Source organism: Lolium rigidum, chromosome 1 (assembly GCF_022539505.1).
Source record: "Lolium rigidum isolate FL_2022 chromosome 1, APGP_CSIRO_Lrig_0.1, whole genome shotgun sequence".
Lineage (NCBI taxonomy): Eukaryota > Viridiplantae > Streptophyta > Magnoliopsida > Poales > Poaceae > Lolium > Lolium rigidum.
This window is the reverse complement of record NC_061508.1, coordinates 315,057,124-315,074,646: the sequence shown is the minus strand read 5'-3', so window position 1 is coordinate 315,074,646 and position 17,523 is coordinate 315,057,124. Positions and strand designations below refer to the sequence as shown.

Sequence of the window (17,523 nt, the reverse complement as noted above, 5' to 3'; positions counted from 1 at the left end):
GGGTAATTTGATCACATCGTCTTACGGAGCTCAATCCTTGCATACTTTGCATATCCCTATTGCTTCTTGGTGTTTCTCTGTGAGAGGTTCTTGAGCTTGTTGCTAGCTTTACAACAAGCCCAAGTTCATCGAAAACGGAATCCGCATGCATCTTCTATTGCTTTTCGAGTTTGGACGTCTTCACCGTTTCTTGACGGTGGGAGACTCCCTCTCTAAAAACATCTAAAAATATCCTGTGAGGAGTCTTCATATTTCCAACAAAATTGGTTTCATGTCAATCGGGGTCCGGACACAAAAGTTATCACAGTTTTTGTATAACATGTTTTTCCTGCTGGCCCGGTTTCTCGCCCGGCGTGACCGGCCGTCCCACCGGATGTCCCGGTTCAAACCGGCCTGTGGACTGGTGCCAACCGGGCCATGTACAGTAAGACACAAAAGTGTCCTAGTCATGGCCCGGTCACAGGCCCTGTTTGGACCGGCCGGGTCCGGCCCCTCGTCCGGTTTGACCGGGCGGTGGACCGGCCGGGTCCGGCCCCTCGTCCGGTCTGACCGGGCGGTGGACCGGCCTCCCCGGTGCAGGTTCTGCGCGACAAAGACCCGCCCCGGTCACGACCCGGCGCCAGGTCTGGTTTGGACTGGCTGGTCCGATCTGTGGCCCGGTCTGACCGGGTCCTGCACCGGACGGCCCGGCGCCAGGCCCGGTTGACCGACCTCCTCGACTGATGTTGAGCAGGACACTTCCCCAACGGTTATATTTCGGCTTGGGCTATAAATAGCCCTTCTTCCACCTTGGGCTGGACAAGTTCTTCCACTCTCTCTCCTCCATTGTTGACTTTGAAGAAACTTGCCCTATCTCTTGATTCCCCCCATGATTCTTACTCATTCTTGAGGGATCTAAGAGAGGAGATCTAGATCTACAATCCCCACCAATCCATCTCTCCTCTAAGTGAGGGGAACCCTCTAGATCTAGATCTTGGAGTCATTTGTTGATTTCCTCTTTGTTCTTCCTCTCTAATCTCATCCTAGCATTTGTTACTTTGGTGGGATTTGAGTGTGAAGGATTTGAACACCTCTAGTTTTCTTGCTTTGCATCATTGCATAGTGTTGAGCTCTCCACCACGATTAGTTCGAGTGAGAGACCGTGAGCTTGTTACTCTTGGAGGGAGACCTCCTAGTTGGCTTGACGGTTGGTGCTCCGGTGATCTCTTCAAGGAAGCTTGTGAAGAGGCCCGGGCTTCTCCTTCGTGGAGCTTGTGAAGTGGTTGTGGAGCTTGCCATCTCCGGAGCGGAGGAAAAGCTAACCATAAGGAAAGGGCCATTATCCTTCGTGGGTGTGGCTCGGAGAATAGGGTGAGCCTTCGTGGCGCGGGGAATCCTTCGTGGGACCTCCACTCCTCCAAACGTGACGTATCTTCTTGCAAAGGAAGGGAACACTGGAATACATCCTCGTCTCCGCGTGCCTCGGTTATTTCTATACCCGAGCTCTCTTTCCTTGTGATAGCCATCGTGCTTGAAGTACATATATCCCTCCTCTAGGCGACATCTCGTCCTTTCACCAGCCTCTAGGCGCGCGGAAGTCCGACGGTGCCGAGTAGCCCGCCATGTAGAAGAGCCGCCCCTCTCACTGCTGCAGGGAATCCATCCAAAGCCGTTGTTCGCTGCGCCGTCGTCGGGGAAACGGTTCGCCTTTGGAGGAGAGGAGCCGAGGTTTTTTTCGGTGGCAGAAGAGTGGAGAGAGAAGGGTGGCGGCGGTGGTGAATGCGGCCAGACGCGGTAGCTCCGCGATAAATAGAGGGGAGCAACGCGTGAATTCGAGGAGATGTCATTAACTTGCCACGGCGGCGACTGGTCTGCGGCAGGCTTTTACAGCGCGCGGAAGACGATGCGATGAGGACAACGACCGACCTCTCTCGTCGACAAGTCGGGTCCACTAGGCGCGCGGAAACTTTCCTCGACGCTTCCCACGCTTTTGTTTCCTCTGGACTTCCCGAGCGCGCCCGGGGGGCCGGGTTGACATGGGCTCGCCCGATGGATGAAAGCCGAATAAAAGCGAGAATCCGAGGACGCGATTGGACAATTTTTCACCGTCCGGATGAAAAAAAGTCTACGAACTGCCTCGTCAGGAAGATGGCTGGAGGTGCGCTATGCATCTCTTCGTCGTGGACGTAGGTGAGGACTTATCTATCCTACTTCTACGTCATACCTTTCCTGTGAATGAAGGTTCTCTCCAAAAAGTTGGGCAGCCACCAGCCAGTGACTCACATCATTGCCCTGGCGTGCGCGCGCGCATCGCTGCTCCGTGTATCGCAGGGTTCACGAGGCGGGCAAAACACCGGGACGAAAAGGCCACGAAACCGCTGCCCAGATCGGCCTCCCAGAAATCGACGCGCCTTCGTGGCCCCGCCCGGCGCCGGACACGCACGCACGGCCGTCGGGACGGAGGCGCACGCTACGCGGACGTGGGCGCATGCGGCCGCGGCCTCCGGCCTCGGCCGGAAAGCCGGCGGGCGGCTTACCGGGAATGGAAGGAGGGAGGAGGGCCGGCCATGTGTCTCCTGGCCATGTGGGCGCGGCGTGGGTATATATGGCGGCGGCTTGGACGAGCTCTCTCCCTATCCCGCCGCGTGTAGCCGCCCCCTCGCTGTTTCCGAGCGGCACCGCCCCGTCGCCATCTTCCAATTCCCACTCCTCCAGCTCCAGTGCTAGTGGTATAGTAGTCCCCAGCAATTAAAAAATAGCGAGTGCGCCCGTCTGCTCGGTCGCTCTCCGCCTCCTGCCCTCCGCGTGCGCGCGCGCGTTCCCCTCCATTCCTCCCCAGCTCCCGGAAGTCCTCTCCCGGTGGACAGACCTTCAGATCGGCTGCTGCTGCTGTTCCTGCGTCCTGAGGTGAGCGATCGATTCCCCCTGGGAGATGCGAGCAGCGTCTCTCTCCCTCCATTTCTTGCACGAGTTCTTTCTTTCTTTCCTGAGGCATCTTACTGAGCTTAGGCGGCGCCGCTTGCTTGCCGCCGGCGAATTGGGCTGCTTCCGGCCGCTGCGGCTAGGATGTATGCTCGTGTTAGGTAGCAGGGCGGGAGGATTTGCGTCTAAATGCGGCAATTTTGATCCGATTGAGCTTTGAATTGCGGTGCTCTACGTCTGGGATTTGGTAGGGGAGGGTGGCTCTGATTCACAAAAGAATCACCGGCTCAGTCAAACAAATTGTGTTAGGCACTGTAGTAAAAAATCTCTGTGTTCTGTTAGTCAAACAGAATGTCTTTATCGAAAGAAAAAAAAAAGTCAAACAAACTGTGGGATGGAAGCAGAGGCTGCTACAATACCATGGAAGAAGTCAAGTTCACAAGCGTCATCTGTGCGAAACTACTGCAAATCGGTGTAGCCTAAGATCGTCACTCACACTGCATGCCTGTCAACAGTAAATCAGTGAACATTTTTCCTTGCTATGCTTCCAGTGTGTTCTCTTGTAGACTTGTATCTCATATGTCCCCTTCCTCTCATCAGAAAATGGCGATGATGGTGGATCCTCCGAACGGAATGGGCAACCACGGCAAGCACTACTACACCATGTGGCAGACCATGTTCGAGATCGACACCAAGTACGTGCCCATCAAGCCCATCGGGCGGGGCGCCTACGGGATCGTCTGCTCCTCCATCAACCAGGAGACCAACGAGAAGGTCGCCATCAAGAAGATCAACAACGTCTTCGACAACCGCGTCGACGCGCTCAGGACGCTGCGCGAGCTCAAGCTCCTCCGCCACCTGCGCCACGAGAATGTCATTTGCTTGAAGGATATAATGATGCCCATCCATAGGAGGAGCTTCAAGGATGTCTACCTGGTCTCCGAGCTCATGGACACCGATCTGCATCAGATTGTCAAGTCGTCGCAGCCGCTTTCCAATGACCACTGCCAGTATTTCCTTTTTCAGGTAAATGGCCGGCTCTGTTTTTTCATTCTTGCACTTGCTTTCCGCCTGAGTACATAGTCTTCCATTTGTTCACCATTCTGTCATAAGTTAGTTCTTTAAGACCTCAGCATTCATCTCAAAGTCATTGTTATGTCTTGCTAGCCATAGTTAGTCTCCCATGACCTGTATGCAGTTTTTTTTTTACTTCCGATATAAATCAAAGTAGAACTAATTATATTTTTAGCCTTCACCTAAGCGATGCCAAATTACCGAACTAGAAATATAATTCATGTCTGATGCCTAGGTTCTGTGGTTGGCAAAATCTTGTTTAATCTATTTGTCATGTTTGATTGTTTCAGAAAACATTCTTGTATGACATACAATGCTCTTTTAGTCCTGTACATATTACATTAAGTTCGTGGTCTATCTTAAGTTATTGATTTCCAACTAGTCCCTCCATGACGGTTTTTTAAGCCAACACGTAGTTTAAGAAAAATGTTTGACTTTAACTTTGGTTAACAAAATATGAATTTATGTCACAAAAAGTATACCGTTGGATTCACATTCAAAAGACATTACCAATGGTATAATCTTTGTGACATATAATTGATATTTTGTTGACCAAATTTATGGTAAAACTTTTTTCTTGAACTACGTGTCAGCCTAATAAACGTATGGAGGAAGTAGTTAAGTTACCAAAGAAATATCTGCTAATTTATGGAAGAAGCACTCTTTTTCTTTTCAGTCTGTCTATGATAGAGCTTCTATAGCTGCTCCCAAACAGTGCTTGCGCGTACAATTAGTATTTCTTACAATACAACAACATCAAAGCCTTTTTCCCAAGCAAGTTGGGGTAGGCTAGATATGAAACCCAACAAATATAAGGAAACCAAAAAGCAACTTAACACACATCTAGATTTGCACATGCTATTTGCATGAACATAAATAGCTTAGGCCTTTGTGTAACTTTTTTGAACGAAAGCTATGTATAGACGCCAGACTTTGGCATATTGTAGTGGACAAATACAATAATGTTAGTTTGTTACTGTGATATCTTTGGATTTTGTGCTGATTGATTTGCAATTTCAGTAATATTTGTCAACCAAACAATAGTCTAAGATGCAGCCTTTTTGTTGACTGCAGCTACTCCGAGGGCTGAAGTACCTTCATTCAGCAGGGATTCTCCATAGAGACCTGAAACCAGGGAACCTTCTGGTTAATGCAAACTGTGATCTGAAGATCTGTGACTTTGGCCTGGCTCGCACAAACAACACTAAAGGTCAGTTTATGACTGAATATGTTGTCACCCGCTGGTATAGAGCTCCTGAGCTGCTGCTCTGCTGCGACAACTATGGCACCTCCATAGATGTCTGGTCTGTTGGCTGCATATTTGCTGAGCTACTTGGCCGCAAGCCGATCTTTCCGGGAACCGAGTGCCTAAATCAGCTTAAGCTCATAGTCAATGTTCTTGGCACCATGAGTGACAGTGACCTTGAGTTCATTGACAACCGGAAAGCTCGCAACTACATCAAATCCCTTCCATACACCCCAGGGATTCCCCTATCTAACATGTACCCACATGCGCACCCTCTTGCCATTGATCTGTTGCAGAAGATGCTTGTCTTTGATCCTTCCAAAAGGATTAGTGTCCTTGAGGCTCTGGCGCACCCCTACATGTCTGCGCTGTATGATCCAGCCGCAAACCCTCCTGCCCAGGTACCCATTGATCTCGATATTGATGAAAACATTGGCGTAGAGACGATCCGAGAAATGTTGTGGCAGGAGATGCTCCAGTACCACCCTGAGGCCGCCACAATGGTGAATATGTGACAAGCAGGAATGAACATGTGAGAGCAGTATGCCGCACCAGGTTCTTCGCATGTTCGTTTTTTGTATAATCACGTCCGGTGATTCTGTTTTGTAAATATTTGCACAATAAGCCAGCGTACGGATTTTTCTGGCTATGGATTACTACTTGTAGTATATATATTGTACTGTGTTGTAGAAGCAGAATTCAGTTATGAAGAACTCAGTTATCAGAGACTTGTGTAAGTTGTAATATTTCTTTTTAACCTGAGTGTAAGTTGTAATCTTAGACGCTCCTCTATATATAGAGGTGTCAAATTTCGAGTGACCTTGGTTCCATCTGTTTTGCTTCATGGTGGTTTAACTTCAGATCTGTCTTGTTTCTTCAAGAGCAGTAGAAATTGTAGTTTGTATGGTGTTCTCTGTTTGGATAGAATGGTGTAAATTCTGAAGCTTTTTGCAAGAATGTGCCGATACACTATATGGTGTTCAAATTTAGTCCTACTTCCTGGTAAAAGAAATTCAGCAAAGAAGTGTGAGCTCTCAATCTCTCTACTGGAGTATTTCCAAACTCTGTTTCTCCTGCGTCCATCACAACTTTTCAGAACAAATAAGTGAACAAATAGGCCATTAAGCAGATCCTGCATTCGGTTGAATTGGTGCGAAGGTACATCAGAATTTCAGATATGTGCGGAATGTTAACTGATGGAAGATGCAGAAGATACACAATGGCGACTGTAAATCATGTACTACTAGTTTCACTACTGTCCCTGGACATTCCAGCATCTTCCACGTGATGGACTTGTCTCAGCTCAGAAGGTGGATCCATTGAAGCCCAAATTGTATCCCTGCAGCACCAGAACGAGACACAAATTGCGTTTCTTGCTCTCAGCTGCCAGAAGTACAGCTATGGGAGGGCAGAGCGGAGAGGGATGTGTCGGACGGACCTGCACATCGTCGAACTTGACGTAGAACCTGCTGCCGCTGATGGAGAGCTTGGCCTCGAGAATCTCTGCGAGGGCGGCGCTGAGCTTCCCGTTGACGCCGGGTCCGAGGCCGCCGATGGACATGATCTCGCCGTACGCCGCCGGCTCCTCGCTCCTGGCAAATGACATTGGCGTCGACCCGTCGATCGACACCATCACGTACTGCGCCGAGGTGAAAGACTCGTGTAAGCACATGATGCGGAGGCATTCCGTCGAACAGATGGAGTGCGCGCCGAGAAGGGACGAGAGAGGAGGGCTGGAGGAGTTACGGATTCTGGCTTGCCGATGATCCTGGCGAGCGCCCTGGAGCAGTCCCTGATGATGTCGGCGGCGACGACGGCGTCCACCGGCACGTTGGTGCTCAGGCTCAGCTGCGGCATCGCTGGTGGCGGATGGAATCTGTGGACAGGGAGAGGATTACGGCGATAGCGAGGCGGAGGGTTTAGCAGTAGAGAGAGCCCACGCTGTATGGAATGGAGGGAGCCCACCCAGGTTCAGATATGTGATTCTCATCTCTCGCTCAGTTTTTCATCGTTTTCTGAATTTCTTTTTGGCACAGTATTGACCTCTGTTCAGATCATCGATCATCGAGAAGTAACATATTATTCCCTCAGTCCCTCTGACTATACACGTACGCCCGTCCATCCCATTAAAGAGTAAATTTTTTTTGTCTAAATTCAGACTGTTTCTAGATATTATTTAGTGACTAGATACATTTAAATTTAGAAAAACTTTCGACATGTTTAATAGAGCGGAGAGAATTTTATAATTTATTCATGTTTATTTAATCAAGAAAACGATAACTATCATACGGCAGATACGCGCTCGCTGATGCGCTATGGAAGTGTGGTTTCTTTTCTGGCAGTCGAAGCTAGAGCCGCGCTCACCAAAGGGCCACCTCTTCCTCCGTCCCAAGAAGAAACAGTCGCCGCCACCACCACTGTTGAAGAAGGTGAAGAAGGAGGAGTCGGAGCCGGAGGCGGCGGACGAGTACCGGCAGGCGTAGTTGTTGTTCCACGGCCCCAACGATCTGACCCACGTGCACCGCGAGTCGTACAACATGATGAAAGGTTTCGGCAAGGCCTGGTTGGCTGTAGACCTAGGCATGGTCATTGACCTAGCCGACTTCTCCGACTCCGATTAGATTAGACTTAGTTTTTAGCAAATTTCGTTCAAATTATTAATATAGACATAAGTTTGATGAAAATTCTCATTCGCCATGAATTTGCCACCGGCACCAATCTCTAAGCATTGGATGGCAACAATAAATATGGAAGAGTTTAATAAGCAATTACAAGAACTGCTGGGTGAATTAACCTGAGTTGATCTCCACGTCCGTATTGTTTATTAGAAAGAAGGACAAACGCCTTTGCAATGAAACTCGTAAGGGAACAGTGAAGAATAGGTATCCACATCCTCGTATTGATAATCATTTTGGTCAGCTTCAAGGGAGTGAGGTTATCTCCTTTATATACTTGCGGTCCAATTATTTATGAATTTATTTAAATTTCTATCGATCCATAAAATAGTCTATGGCGCAGCCGTATGGGGAATCTTCCCCAGATAAAAAAGGCAAATCCCCGGTGGAGATGCTCTCGGCCGCCGGTACAGTATCCGGCGCCAACCACAGAGGAATGGTCAAAACCTCCGTTCGTGTACCCGCCAAAAAAAAAAAAAACTCCGTTCGTGGTTCCGTGCTCTGAATTTGTTAATCACAACTCACAAGCAGCCCACGTACGACAGCCGTTGCCGATCAGAAAACAAAACTAAATAACCTAGAAAATGGCATCGGTTCATGAGGGTTTGCACGACGATTTGCCGGTGCGTGCCGTCACCGAGTACGGTCAGTCGAGTCTTCATTACTTTATAAGGAACGGGACAGCAACCAAAAGAGTTAAATACACCAGTAGTCCTAATATTTGTACTTTAGATGCAGTTTAGTCCTAATAGTTGTAAAATGGGGTTAGATAGTCCCAAAAGTTTAGTCCTAATAGTTGTAAAATGGGGTTAGATAGTCCCAAAAGTTTTTTCAATGTGCAAAACCAGTCCTAATGGTATGTGGTGCGGACACAAACGTGCTGATACAGAGATTCGAACCGGGGACCTGTAAGACAGAAAGAACGCTGCTACCAAAAGCACTTGAGATTTTTTATGTCCAGGTATTGAACTTATGTTTATTATCAATTATGCACAAGATCAAAGCCAAACAAATCTTATCTCGTTGTTTTTATTCAGTCAAACAGTCAACAAACCTTACTTGTTATTTTCTCACATATAGCTCTTATTTGACGCCGAGTACTGACTTTTGATTTTGGGGCTAAAATCAAAAAGATATAGACACGATGAACAGTGCCCTCCGCGATGGAACGGTTTTGGCCCGGTTCACGGGATCTGCTAGAAATGCTCTTACTTATGGTAGGAGTTTTGGGAGGCTGTACCTTATTTTCTCGTAATGAGATCAATAATACTACCTGATACACTGTCATTCTATATGTTAGTGTCATTGTGAGCCGCTCCATGAGCTAGTTCTACTTCCTCGCTGATTCTCTTACCTGTCAAGCTTGATTAGAGGCGGATTAGCATCCCTCTTGCCTGGGCAGTCGCCTAGGCTTGGCGGCCCTACTTGTGTTTGTTACTTTGTACAACGGTTTTGTTCGAAAAACAAGCATTTTAAGCATGTTTGCCCAGTCTTGTACATGATGCGGGTCCGCCAGTGAGCTTGATGTTACGAACATTATCCGGTTTATTTTTAATTTTGATCTATGGTGCATATGCTTCTGCTATCAAAAAACATATTTTGAAATGTTAAAATAAGTCTAAACAAAAATTTCACGCGTACATTTCGATATTCCATATACGCACGCTAAGTTTCACGGGAAAATAACATTATTTATGTGTTATCTAAAAATATAGAAAAATATCATTGAGAAGATCTTTTTAGCACTAAAATTTGTATTTTTTACACATGGCACAAAAAAGTTATTTTTATTGAAACAAATTTGCGAGAAAATTGAATATTAAGATGTACGTGCGACATTTTTTGTCGAATTTTTCCAACACTTTAAAATATATTTAAAAATCATTTAAAAAATACCACGTCCAAACAGTGGCCGGCGAACAACATTAGCAGATGTCTTAGTGAAAAGTGTCTTTAGCTCTTGTACATTTTAAAAACAACGAGATAAGATTTGTTGGCTTTCATCTTGTGCATAATGGATAATAAATATAAGATCATTATTAGAACATAAAAAATCACAAGAGCTTGTGGTACCAGCGTCCGTGCGGTCTTACAGGTCGCCGGTTCGAATCTCTGTGCTGGCACGTTCGTTTTGTATTTCTTTCCTCTCACCTGACAGGCGGGATCCGCTTTTGTCAGCGTCAGCATGGTCAAACGTGGTATATAAAATATGCAGGGGCATTTTGAAAGAAGTCCGAAGCCACGTGTCCGCACCACAGATCAATAGGACTGGTTTTGCACATTGGAACAACTTTTGGGACTATCTAACCCAATTTTACAACTATTGAGACTAAACTGCACCTAAAGTACAAGTATTGGGGCTGCTGGTGTATTTAGCTCCAACCAAAAATAACAATAGTAGAAGCTTAAGCAAGTACGCAACGCAGTGCGTACCCTGTGCTTCTTTTCATAGTGGTACACAACGAAGTATCTTTCAGCTCATCTGAACATTCGTTTCCCTGACGAAAAATGGCCAGAGTTGATTCCTGGTAGACCATAAAAGCAGCCCTGTTTTGACCAATTTATCAAGACAAAACATGGCTAGTTTTAGTCCATGTAGAATTAACTTCTCGGTCACCCATTTTCATGTGTAATATCTGTGTAATTGGGGGGAAATATGTGTAATTGCATACCACGTGTAATTCTTATGTACACGAATCAGTATACAAATATAATAATTCAGCAAATCTAATAATTCAGAGTTTATCTACGACTAACTTAATTCTTGATCGACCTAGAGCTAGCAAAATTCAAATGCTTGATGTTCTTCGTAAGTACTTCCGATATTGATGACATTATTAGGGCATCTCCAGCACCTAGACGCAAAGTCGTTTTAGCAAGCTAAATTATCGAATCAGCCTAGAGATTTTGATTCCCGGTTGCTCGATGTACATTCACTCTCATAGTCTTACTAACGAGCAAAGTCGTTCTCTGTTGATGACATTATTAGGGCATCTCGAACACCTAGAAACTTCGAGGAGGTTCATTTTGGTCTACATGGACACAAGGACATGGAAAACCTAATCTAGTGCCTGACGCAAACAGAGCAACGCTTGCAAACATATCCATTCAAAACCCAAATTTAGGCTGGAAATGCATCGCGCGGATGCGTCATGGACCGCATGTGTCCTCCCGCTTCCGCCCCAAGCTCGCTCGGAAGCGTTCCTCTTGCGTTCTACTTCCAGTGCTCATTGGTGCGGCCATCAATGGCCCGCTCCGCATTCTGGGCACATGGGAGTACTGGCAGGCAACGCCGTCTTCCCTTTTCCTTTTCTTTTATGGGCCCCTTCCATATGGGCCAAATAAGGTAGGGATGCCCTTTTAATTAAATAAAAATCATATGTCATCAAATTAAATATATTTTAATATATTAATTCATTTAATCAACATAGTAAACATATTCTTTAATTGCCATTTCTCCGAGACACCTCCCAAACAACTTCAGATTCTCCCTGAACCGTTTTCGGTTCTCTCTTCTCTATTCTCCGGTGTTTCCTTTGAATCTAAAATAATCTTAAGTTTTATTTAACACTTAAGTGTGTTTCCCTATGGTTCAAGAATGATGCAAACATGATCAAGGCACTCTTCGATCAATGATCACCAGGGTGTTCTGGAGAACAATAGTGACCCCTCGTGGATTCTACGAAGATGTGATCGTCATTTGAACCATTATGTTGTATTACATTCCCTTTGTTACTTCGATACCAGCACTCGTCCGAAACTTGATCATAAAAAAAAACATCATACCTAGTTCGATCTGGTTACTGACAAGGCTATTCAACCTGTTCCGTTTGATTTTATCCTCATGACCTAGTCATAAAGTTGAACTTCGCTTTCATAAATATCATAAGGTTAAGATTAGATATGATCTCACGGTCCAAGGATTAGGTTACTTCGCTTTCATAAATATCGTAACGTTGAACTTGATATGACTTTGATCGCGTTACAATACTTATATATGGGAGTATCCATCATATCATTCACTCAATGATATGATTTCATTGTCAATGACTATGTGTCCATGATCAGCCCTCGTGGGCACCAGTGGCTGCTCCACCTCCACCTCCACCACCGCCGCCTAGACATTTGCTCACGCGGTTTTCAACTGGCCATGGACGATCCCAGACCTCATCGCCTGACCCAGGTGCCTAGAGACGGCGAGAAGTAGGCTAGTGCTTAGGAGGCCATGGCCTTCTTATATTTTCATGTTTTGTTCGCACTATGTAAATTGTTTTATTAATAGAAAGTTGCGGGAATGGTGTAATAAAGCCAATTTCACGCCGCGACCCAAGGCTCCAAACCCTAATCTGAATGGTTGATGCCCGTGGTAGTACTAGGTCACACGTGTACGTGCGAGAGCAGCAGCTAGGCCCATCCGTCTTCTTTGGACTCGACCGGTTGGCGCGCCCACACGTGTACGTACGCGCGAGAGTGTAGCTCCAGTCCACTCCAGTCCCCACACAGGCTCCACGAAAACCTCACATGATACATGGGCAGAGGAGCTTGCTATCCTAGCGAGGTGTGGTGGCCTGCTGCTTCGCACGGGAAGTGTCGCCGTGCGCCCGTGTGGGCCCCGCGAGAGCGGAAGAGTGTGAGCCAGTGACAGTGACAACTGACAACTGAAAGCGAGTTCAGCTGTCTGTTTCTTCCTCCAGCTCCCACCGAGCGACTGGTAGTAGTTAACCTCATTTTTCTTGTCATTATTTTTTTCTATCGTTTAATTAGAGTTTAATTTCGAGGAATCACCGGCTAGAATTCCATGCTGCTAGGATCCAAGCGAGCTGCCCTGTTGCCGCCGGCGACTAATCCTGTCGCACCTCCTAACACATCCTCTGATTGAGTCCAGCACGATGATGATTAATTTGCTGTTGCTCTTGACTAGTAGCAGTGCTCCGTGCTAGCAATGGCTATGTTCTCTCCGCCCACCCCTCGTCTGTTCTTGGCCCCTCCCTCCCTGTAGGCTGGAGCAACAATCCAGCGCAGATTTTGTGCCGCTCCTCTTGTTCCTTGCGACTGGATCCAGTGAGAGCAAAATCAATGGCAGCGGGAGCGTGTGGGCTCTTGATTATCTTTTCATGAGCTGCGCGCGTTCCCCGAGGCCCCTAGTGGCGAACCCGTGAGGCCATGACCGCCCTGCCCTGCTCTGCCGCGGCCGGCCGCAGTGCTCTGCCGTCTCGGGTTCGTATTTAACCCTGCCGGTGCGGTGGTGATCGCCTTTTTTTCTCCTTCCCAAAGGGGCCGCCTTTGTTTTCTCTCGCCGTCTGCCAGGCGTCGGCGTCGGCGTCGGCGGCGGCAGCACCGCTGCTCCCTCTCCCTCTTCTCTCGGTCTCGGTGGTGGCTTTCTTTCGAGACAAGAAATTCCTCGGTTTCCACGCGCCCTTTGGACTTTGCCCTTTTTCCCCTGTTTCTGCTTGGGGCCATACGAGGCGGCGGCGTTTGGGGGGTTTGGTGGGGGTTTGGGGTTCCCTTCGGCTTTCGCGATTTCCAACTCCTTTCCCTTTGATCTCGGGTCCAGATTGATTTCCATCCATCCAGCTTTAATCCAATCAACCCAAATCGCGATCTTCCGCAGCCCCCGGGCCGGAAAGTCGCGATTTTGCTCTTCCCGATCGATGGCCTCCTGCATCCCCACCGGCGGCGGCCTGCGCCTGCCGGACCTCGACATGGTCAAGGCGGCGGCGGCGGCGGCCGGGGGAGCGGCGGCCCCGGGCCCGCCGCTGCGCCCGGCCTCGCACTCCTCGGCCTCCTCCACGCTCTCCGAGGCCTCCCACTCCAACTCCTCCACCTCCTCGCTCTCCCTCAAGCGGGCGCGCACGCCCAGGAAGCGCCCCAACCAGACCTACAACGAGGCGGCGGCGCTGCTCGCATCCATGTACCCCTCCGTCTTCCCCGCCTCCCCCGGCGGCCACTCGCCGCGCCTCCTCGGCCTCGCGTCCGCGCTCGCCGACGACGCCGCCTGCGCCGACCTCCTCCCGCCGTTCCCGGTCCTCGGGAACGCCGCCTGCCTCCTCCGTGACGCCCCGCCGCCGCCCACCCCACGGAGCCCCGTCCTCTCCAAGACCTGCCTCTCCCCGGCGGCCGTCAACAGCGCCTTCTTCACGGAGTTCCGCGACTCAGCTCCCTCCCCAGCCACCCCCGACGGCGCTGCCGCGGACGAGCCGGGGGAGCTCGACTTCGACTCCGACGACGGATTCGACGCCGACTCGTTCCTCCTCGGCGGCCCCGAGGAGGGCGCCGCCGCCGAGGGCATCGACGGCATCATGGGCAAGCTCACCATGGAAACCATCTCATTCTCGGCCTCCGGCGCCAACAGCGCCCTGTCCAGCTCCGCCGTGGACCCCTTCATCCGAAGCCTGATGGTGCTGGGGCTCGGCTTCCAGCGCGCCCGGCCCGACATCAAGCAGGCGCTCAAGCGGCACGACGACGACAGCGAGTGGTGGATGTGCCCCGCCATACCGCTCAAGGACATCACCCCGGCGCCTCCGGCACCGCCGCCGGTGGCGGAGAAGAAGAAGAAGAAAACCAAGAAGAAGGCGCTCAAGGACATTGCGGTTGGGCCATGCAGGAAATGTGAGGACGAAATCCCTGACTCTGTTTACGGGGATGACGGAATTTTAGCGCTGAAGGCGCCCAAGACAGGGCTTGGTCTCAGCCTCAACACCGAGGAGGTGCTCAAGGCCTGGTACGACCGAGGATCCGTGTTTGCTGACGGCAATGTGCCTGAATCGTCTTCCACTGATGGGCTGGTATGAATCTCTAGTTCCATTTCATTAGACTAAATGAGTTCATGTTCATGTATATCAGTATATACCTGGCAGAAACTTAATTGCCAGGGGAACCCTAATTTGTGGAATACTATATTTTCACCTTGTCAGTACCTTTATTTATGAAGAGGGCGGTCATATTTGAATGCTCAAACTTTGAACATTGCAGTGTGTAGATGGAAGAAGGAAAACATTTTTCAATCCACATAGTCCCTATTGTAGTACCGAATTTTAATCTACATAGTTGTGACGCTTCACAATTGTTTCATTTTCCATGGAAAAATTCAGCCAGCAATAATACCCATTGTAATTCCTCACGCTGATATCTTATTCTGGTCTATATATATATATCTGCTTGAGCCATAGTTTTCAGGAAATGCTTCCTTTGGTGAGTCTGAATTTTCAGGCTCATTTGCTGCACCAAATTATTATCAATACATCCTTTGCATAGTGAATACATGTTTACATCAATTTAATCAGGGTAAGGAAAGTACAGCAAAAGAATAGATCTTTTTCACTAGCATGAGCACCAAAGATAGACTGTTCATCCAACAACTATTTTTGGTACCTTGTTCGTGCCATTTCATTGCCATATTCTTAACAGTATTAAACTTAAGACACAAATGAGCTTTATAGCAATTACAGGTAAGCTGAACCCTTTCATCGATTGATAGCTTACCTCAGTTGTGCCACAACCAGTAGACACCTGAAGCTGAACCTTTTCATTGATTGATAGCTTACCCCAGCTGTGCCACAACCAGTAGACACCTTAAGCCAAGCAACCCATGCCTTTCTTCTTGTTAGAGAGTGGTTGGGCTCAAACTGGTGCTTTTGGCCATAGACATGTCTACCGTAAGATATTAAATTCCGTGTTCAACTTTTTCTTCCTGATAATTTTCTTCGCAACTGGAAAATGTGTTCTCTACTTTTCTGGGGCTGCATCTCTCAAAACTGAGAATTTTCAGATGATTTGTCAATTGCATATTATGCTTGCATTATTATTTTATATTAAAAAATTCTACCGTAAGATTTTATATTCCAATATCAAACCTTTTGTCACTGTAAATTCGTTAGCAACTGGCAAATTTATTTTTCTACTTCTTTTTATCTCATCTGCTGAAAGCTGATCAAATTTAGATGATTTGACGCTTGCTTTGTTTCGTAATAGAAATTATTGTTGTTGGCTAAATGTTCTACACAGCCGTAAACTACATTAGAAAGTGTTCATGACCATGTGAGCTATAATTATGATCCTATAACATTAGAAACATTTTATTTATTCGTCTCTATATGTAGGCTTGTTACTTAAGCGAAGGATGATCTAACTGATTAGTGTATAACCTTTGGTTACAGGCTAAGAGTTCCGCCATGGAACTATTTCTAGAGAATGGTGCTGCTGGTGCTATCAGGGAGGGAGGCATAAAAAAAATTCAGCACAGGCAGAAGCAGTGCACTCCCCTCCTCTCAAATAAGACCCGGTACCAAGCACGGAAGGTGGATTCCGAGTGTCGCCCTCGAGTCAAGGCAAGCACATAAACTAATTCTTGAGCAGATGTATATTTGCCAGGCCAAAGATCACTATTCCAACCTAAACACAAAATATTGAGGCTCCCAAGTCTACTTTGCTAAAGCTCGAAGAAGAGCTTCTGAAGGTTCTCATGCTCTGTTTTGGTTCTTGCAGGGGAGGTTTGTCAGCCAGGCTTCTCTTCTGCAGAATGCGGTGAAGAAAGAGAGCTAGGGGAAGACGGTCTTACACCCATGGACATTTTTTGGATTTCACTCTCCCTCTAACTGAAGCAAATGAGAGCTTCTGTCTTTTCAGTTCTGCGCTTTTGTGAGCATGCAGAGGGTAGAGATGCCTGTAGAGTGGCTTGTTGCCATGGGGATGAGATAGTTGCTGCCAACTTTCCTGGCCGAGATGTTAGTGTAAAGGATGCCATAAGCCAAAACTTATTAGTTGGGGTAGGGTGTTAAGATAATGACGAAATGCTCCTGTTACTATGCTTTCATCATATTATGTTATAATTATAAATTATGTACAGAGAAACAAAAAGGGGAACGATGACTTTTCCGTATTCTGGAGAAGGCCTTTGGTTTGCGCAGGGTGCTTCGAGATTTAGGGAAAAACTAGGATTGTGATGCAAGGGCCTGTCGATTCCTCAAAAAAAAAAGGCATCTGGATGCTCCACAAGACTTCAAGGAAAAACAAGTTTGTTTGTTTTCACCAAATCTCACATTTTGCTGGGAATCCTATGTGATAAGGGTTAATATGAAAAGCGGGACATTAAAAGAAACATTGTTCATTAGTCCCATAATATGGTTCTCCTTGTGAAGACTTTGCAAAGTTCTCATGTTGATATGGGCTAAGCGGCGATGCCACAACCAATCCACGCCCGCCTTTCCAAATACGCATATCGCATTTGATGTAGTGGCCCCCGAGAAGTCCACCACATACAAGTTGTTTTCATGATACCCAACGAAAGCAACTTTTAGAGTCTTGCTTCACAAGAGGACCACAATATCATTATCATTGCCAAGGCGGAAACGGATAATAAATTGTAACCAAGGGTTTTGACAAGCATGACATCCACAAGAGTAATGTTATGTGCAACCACAACCTTGTCAAAACCCAATACCTTGGATATTGAAGTATCGCCAAAGGAGACAGTGATTTCATTAAAGTTGGGCCTTAACTCCTTGATGAGATTTTTGCCGCCGGTCATATGACTTATGCATCCACTATCAAGCACCCATTTTGACCCTCCGGCGGTATAGTCCTACATGAGATCAATTCTTGGATTTAAGTACACATTTTTCAATGGAT

The 17,523-nt window shown here is 47.5% G+C and overlaps 3 protein-coding genes across 3 annotated transcripts; 2 read left to right on the top strand and 1 right to left on the bottom strand.

Annotated features, from left to right (window-relative positions):
• The first annotated feature begins 2,765 nt into the window (after positions 1 to 2,765).
• On the top strand, positions 2,766 to 6,122 carry LOC124697967 (mitogen-activated protein kinase 4-like). Its single transcript, XM_047230498.1, has 3 exons — positions 2,766 to 2,886; positions 3,502 to 3,927; positions 5,050 to 6,122. Exons 2-3 carry the CDS (start codon positions 3,505 to 3,507, stop codon positions 5,734 to 5,736), a joined length of 1,110 nt encoding a protein of 369 aa, XP_047086454.1. The 5' UTR covers positions 2,766 to 2,886; positions 3,502 to 3,504; the 3' UTR covers positions 5,737 to 6,122.
• Positions 6,123 to 6,337: 215 nt separating this feature from the next.
• LOC124684193 (macrophage migration inhibitory factor homolog) lies at positions 6,338 to 7,155 on the bottom strand. The gene is made up of 3 exons (XM_047218570.1): positions 6,968 to 7,155; positions 6,660 to 6,860; positions 6,338 to 6,560 (listed from the first exon to the last, which is right to left on the bottom strand). The coding sequence occupies exons 1-3, from the start codon at positions 7,076 to 7,078 to the stop codon at positions 6,525 to 6,527; spliced, it is 348 nt and encodes a 115-aa protein (XP_047074526.1). The 5' UTR covers positions 7,079 to 7,155; the 3' UTR covers positions 6,338 to 6,524.
• A 6,176-nt stretch (positions 7,156 to 13,331) lies between these two features.
• On the top strand, positions 13,332 to 16,695 carry LOC124684192 (protein CHLOROPLAST IMPORT APPARATUS 2-like). The gene is made up of 3 exons (XM_047218569.1): positions 13,332 to 14,681; positions 16,053 to 16,223; positions 16,381 to 16,695. The coding sequence occupies exons 1-3, from the start codon at positions 13,548 to 13,550 to the stop codon at positions 16,435 to 16,437; spliced, it is 1,362 nt and encodes a 453-aa protein (XP_047074525.1). The 5' UTR covers positions 13,332 to 13,547; the 3' UTR covers positions 16,438 to 16,695.
• Positions 16,696 to 17,523: the final 828 nt, after the last annotated feature.

Bases quoted from the DNA above. Each gene is read 5' to 3' on its own strand.
- LOC124697967 (XM_047230498.1), top strand. From the start codon at position 3,505: ATGGCGATGATGGTGGATCCTCCGAACGGAATGGGCAACCACGGCAAG. The intron at 3,928-5,049 runs GTAAATGGCCGG...TGTTGACTGCAG, and splicing joins GCCAGTATTTCCTTTTTCAG to CTACTCCGAGGGCTGAAGTA.
- LOC124684193 (XM_047218570.1), bottom strand. From the start codon at position 7,078: ATGCCGCAGCTGAGCCTGAGCACCAACGTGCCGGTGGACGCCGTCGTC. The intron at 6,861-6,967 runs GTAACTCCTCCA...ACCTCGGCGCAG, and splicing joins TCATCGGCAAGCCAGAATCC to TACGTGATGGTGTCGATCGA. The intron at 6,561-6,659 runs GTCCGTCCGACA...CTGGTGCTGCAG, and splicing joins TCAAGTTCGACGATGTGCAG to GGATACAATTTGGGCTTCAA.
- LOC124684192 (XM_047218569.1), top strand. From the start codon at position 13,548: ATGGCCTCCTGCATCCCCACCGGCGGCGGCCTGCGCCTGCCGGACCTC. The intron at 14,682-16,052 runs GTATGAATCTCT...CTTTGGTTACAG, and splicing joins CGTCTTCCACTGATGGGCTG to GCTAAGAGTTCCGCCATGGA. The intron at 16,224-16,380 runs GCAAGCACATAA...TGGTTCTTGCAG, and splicing joins AGTGTCGCCCTCGAGTCAAG to GGGAGGTTTGTCAGCCAGGC.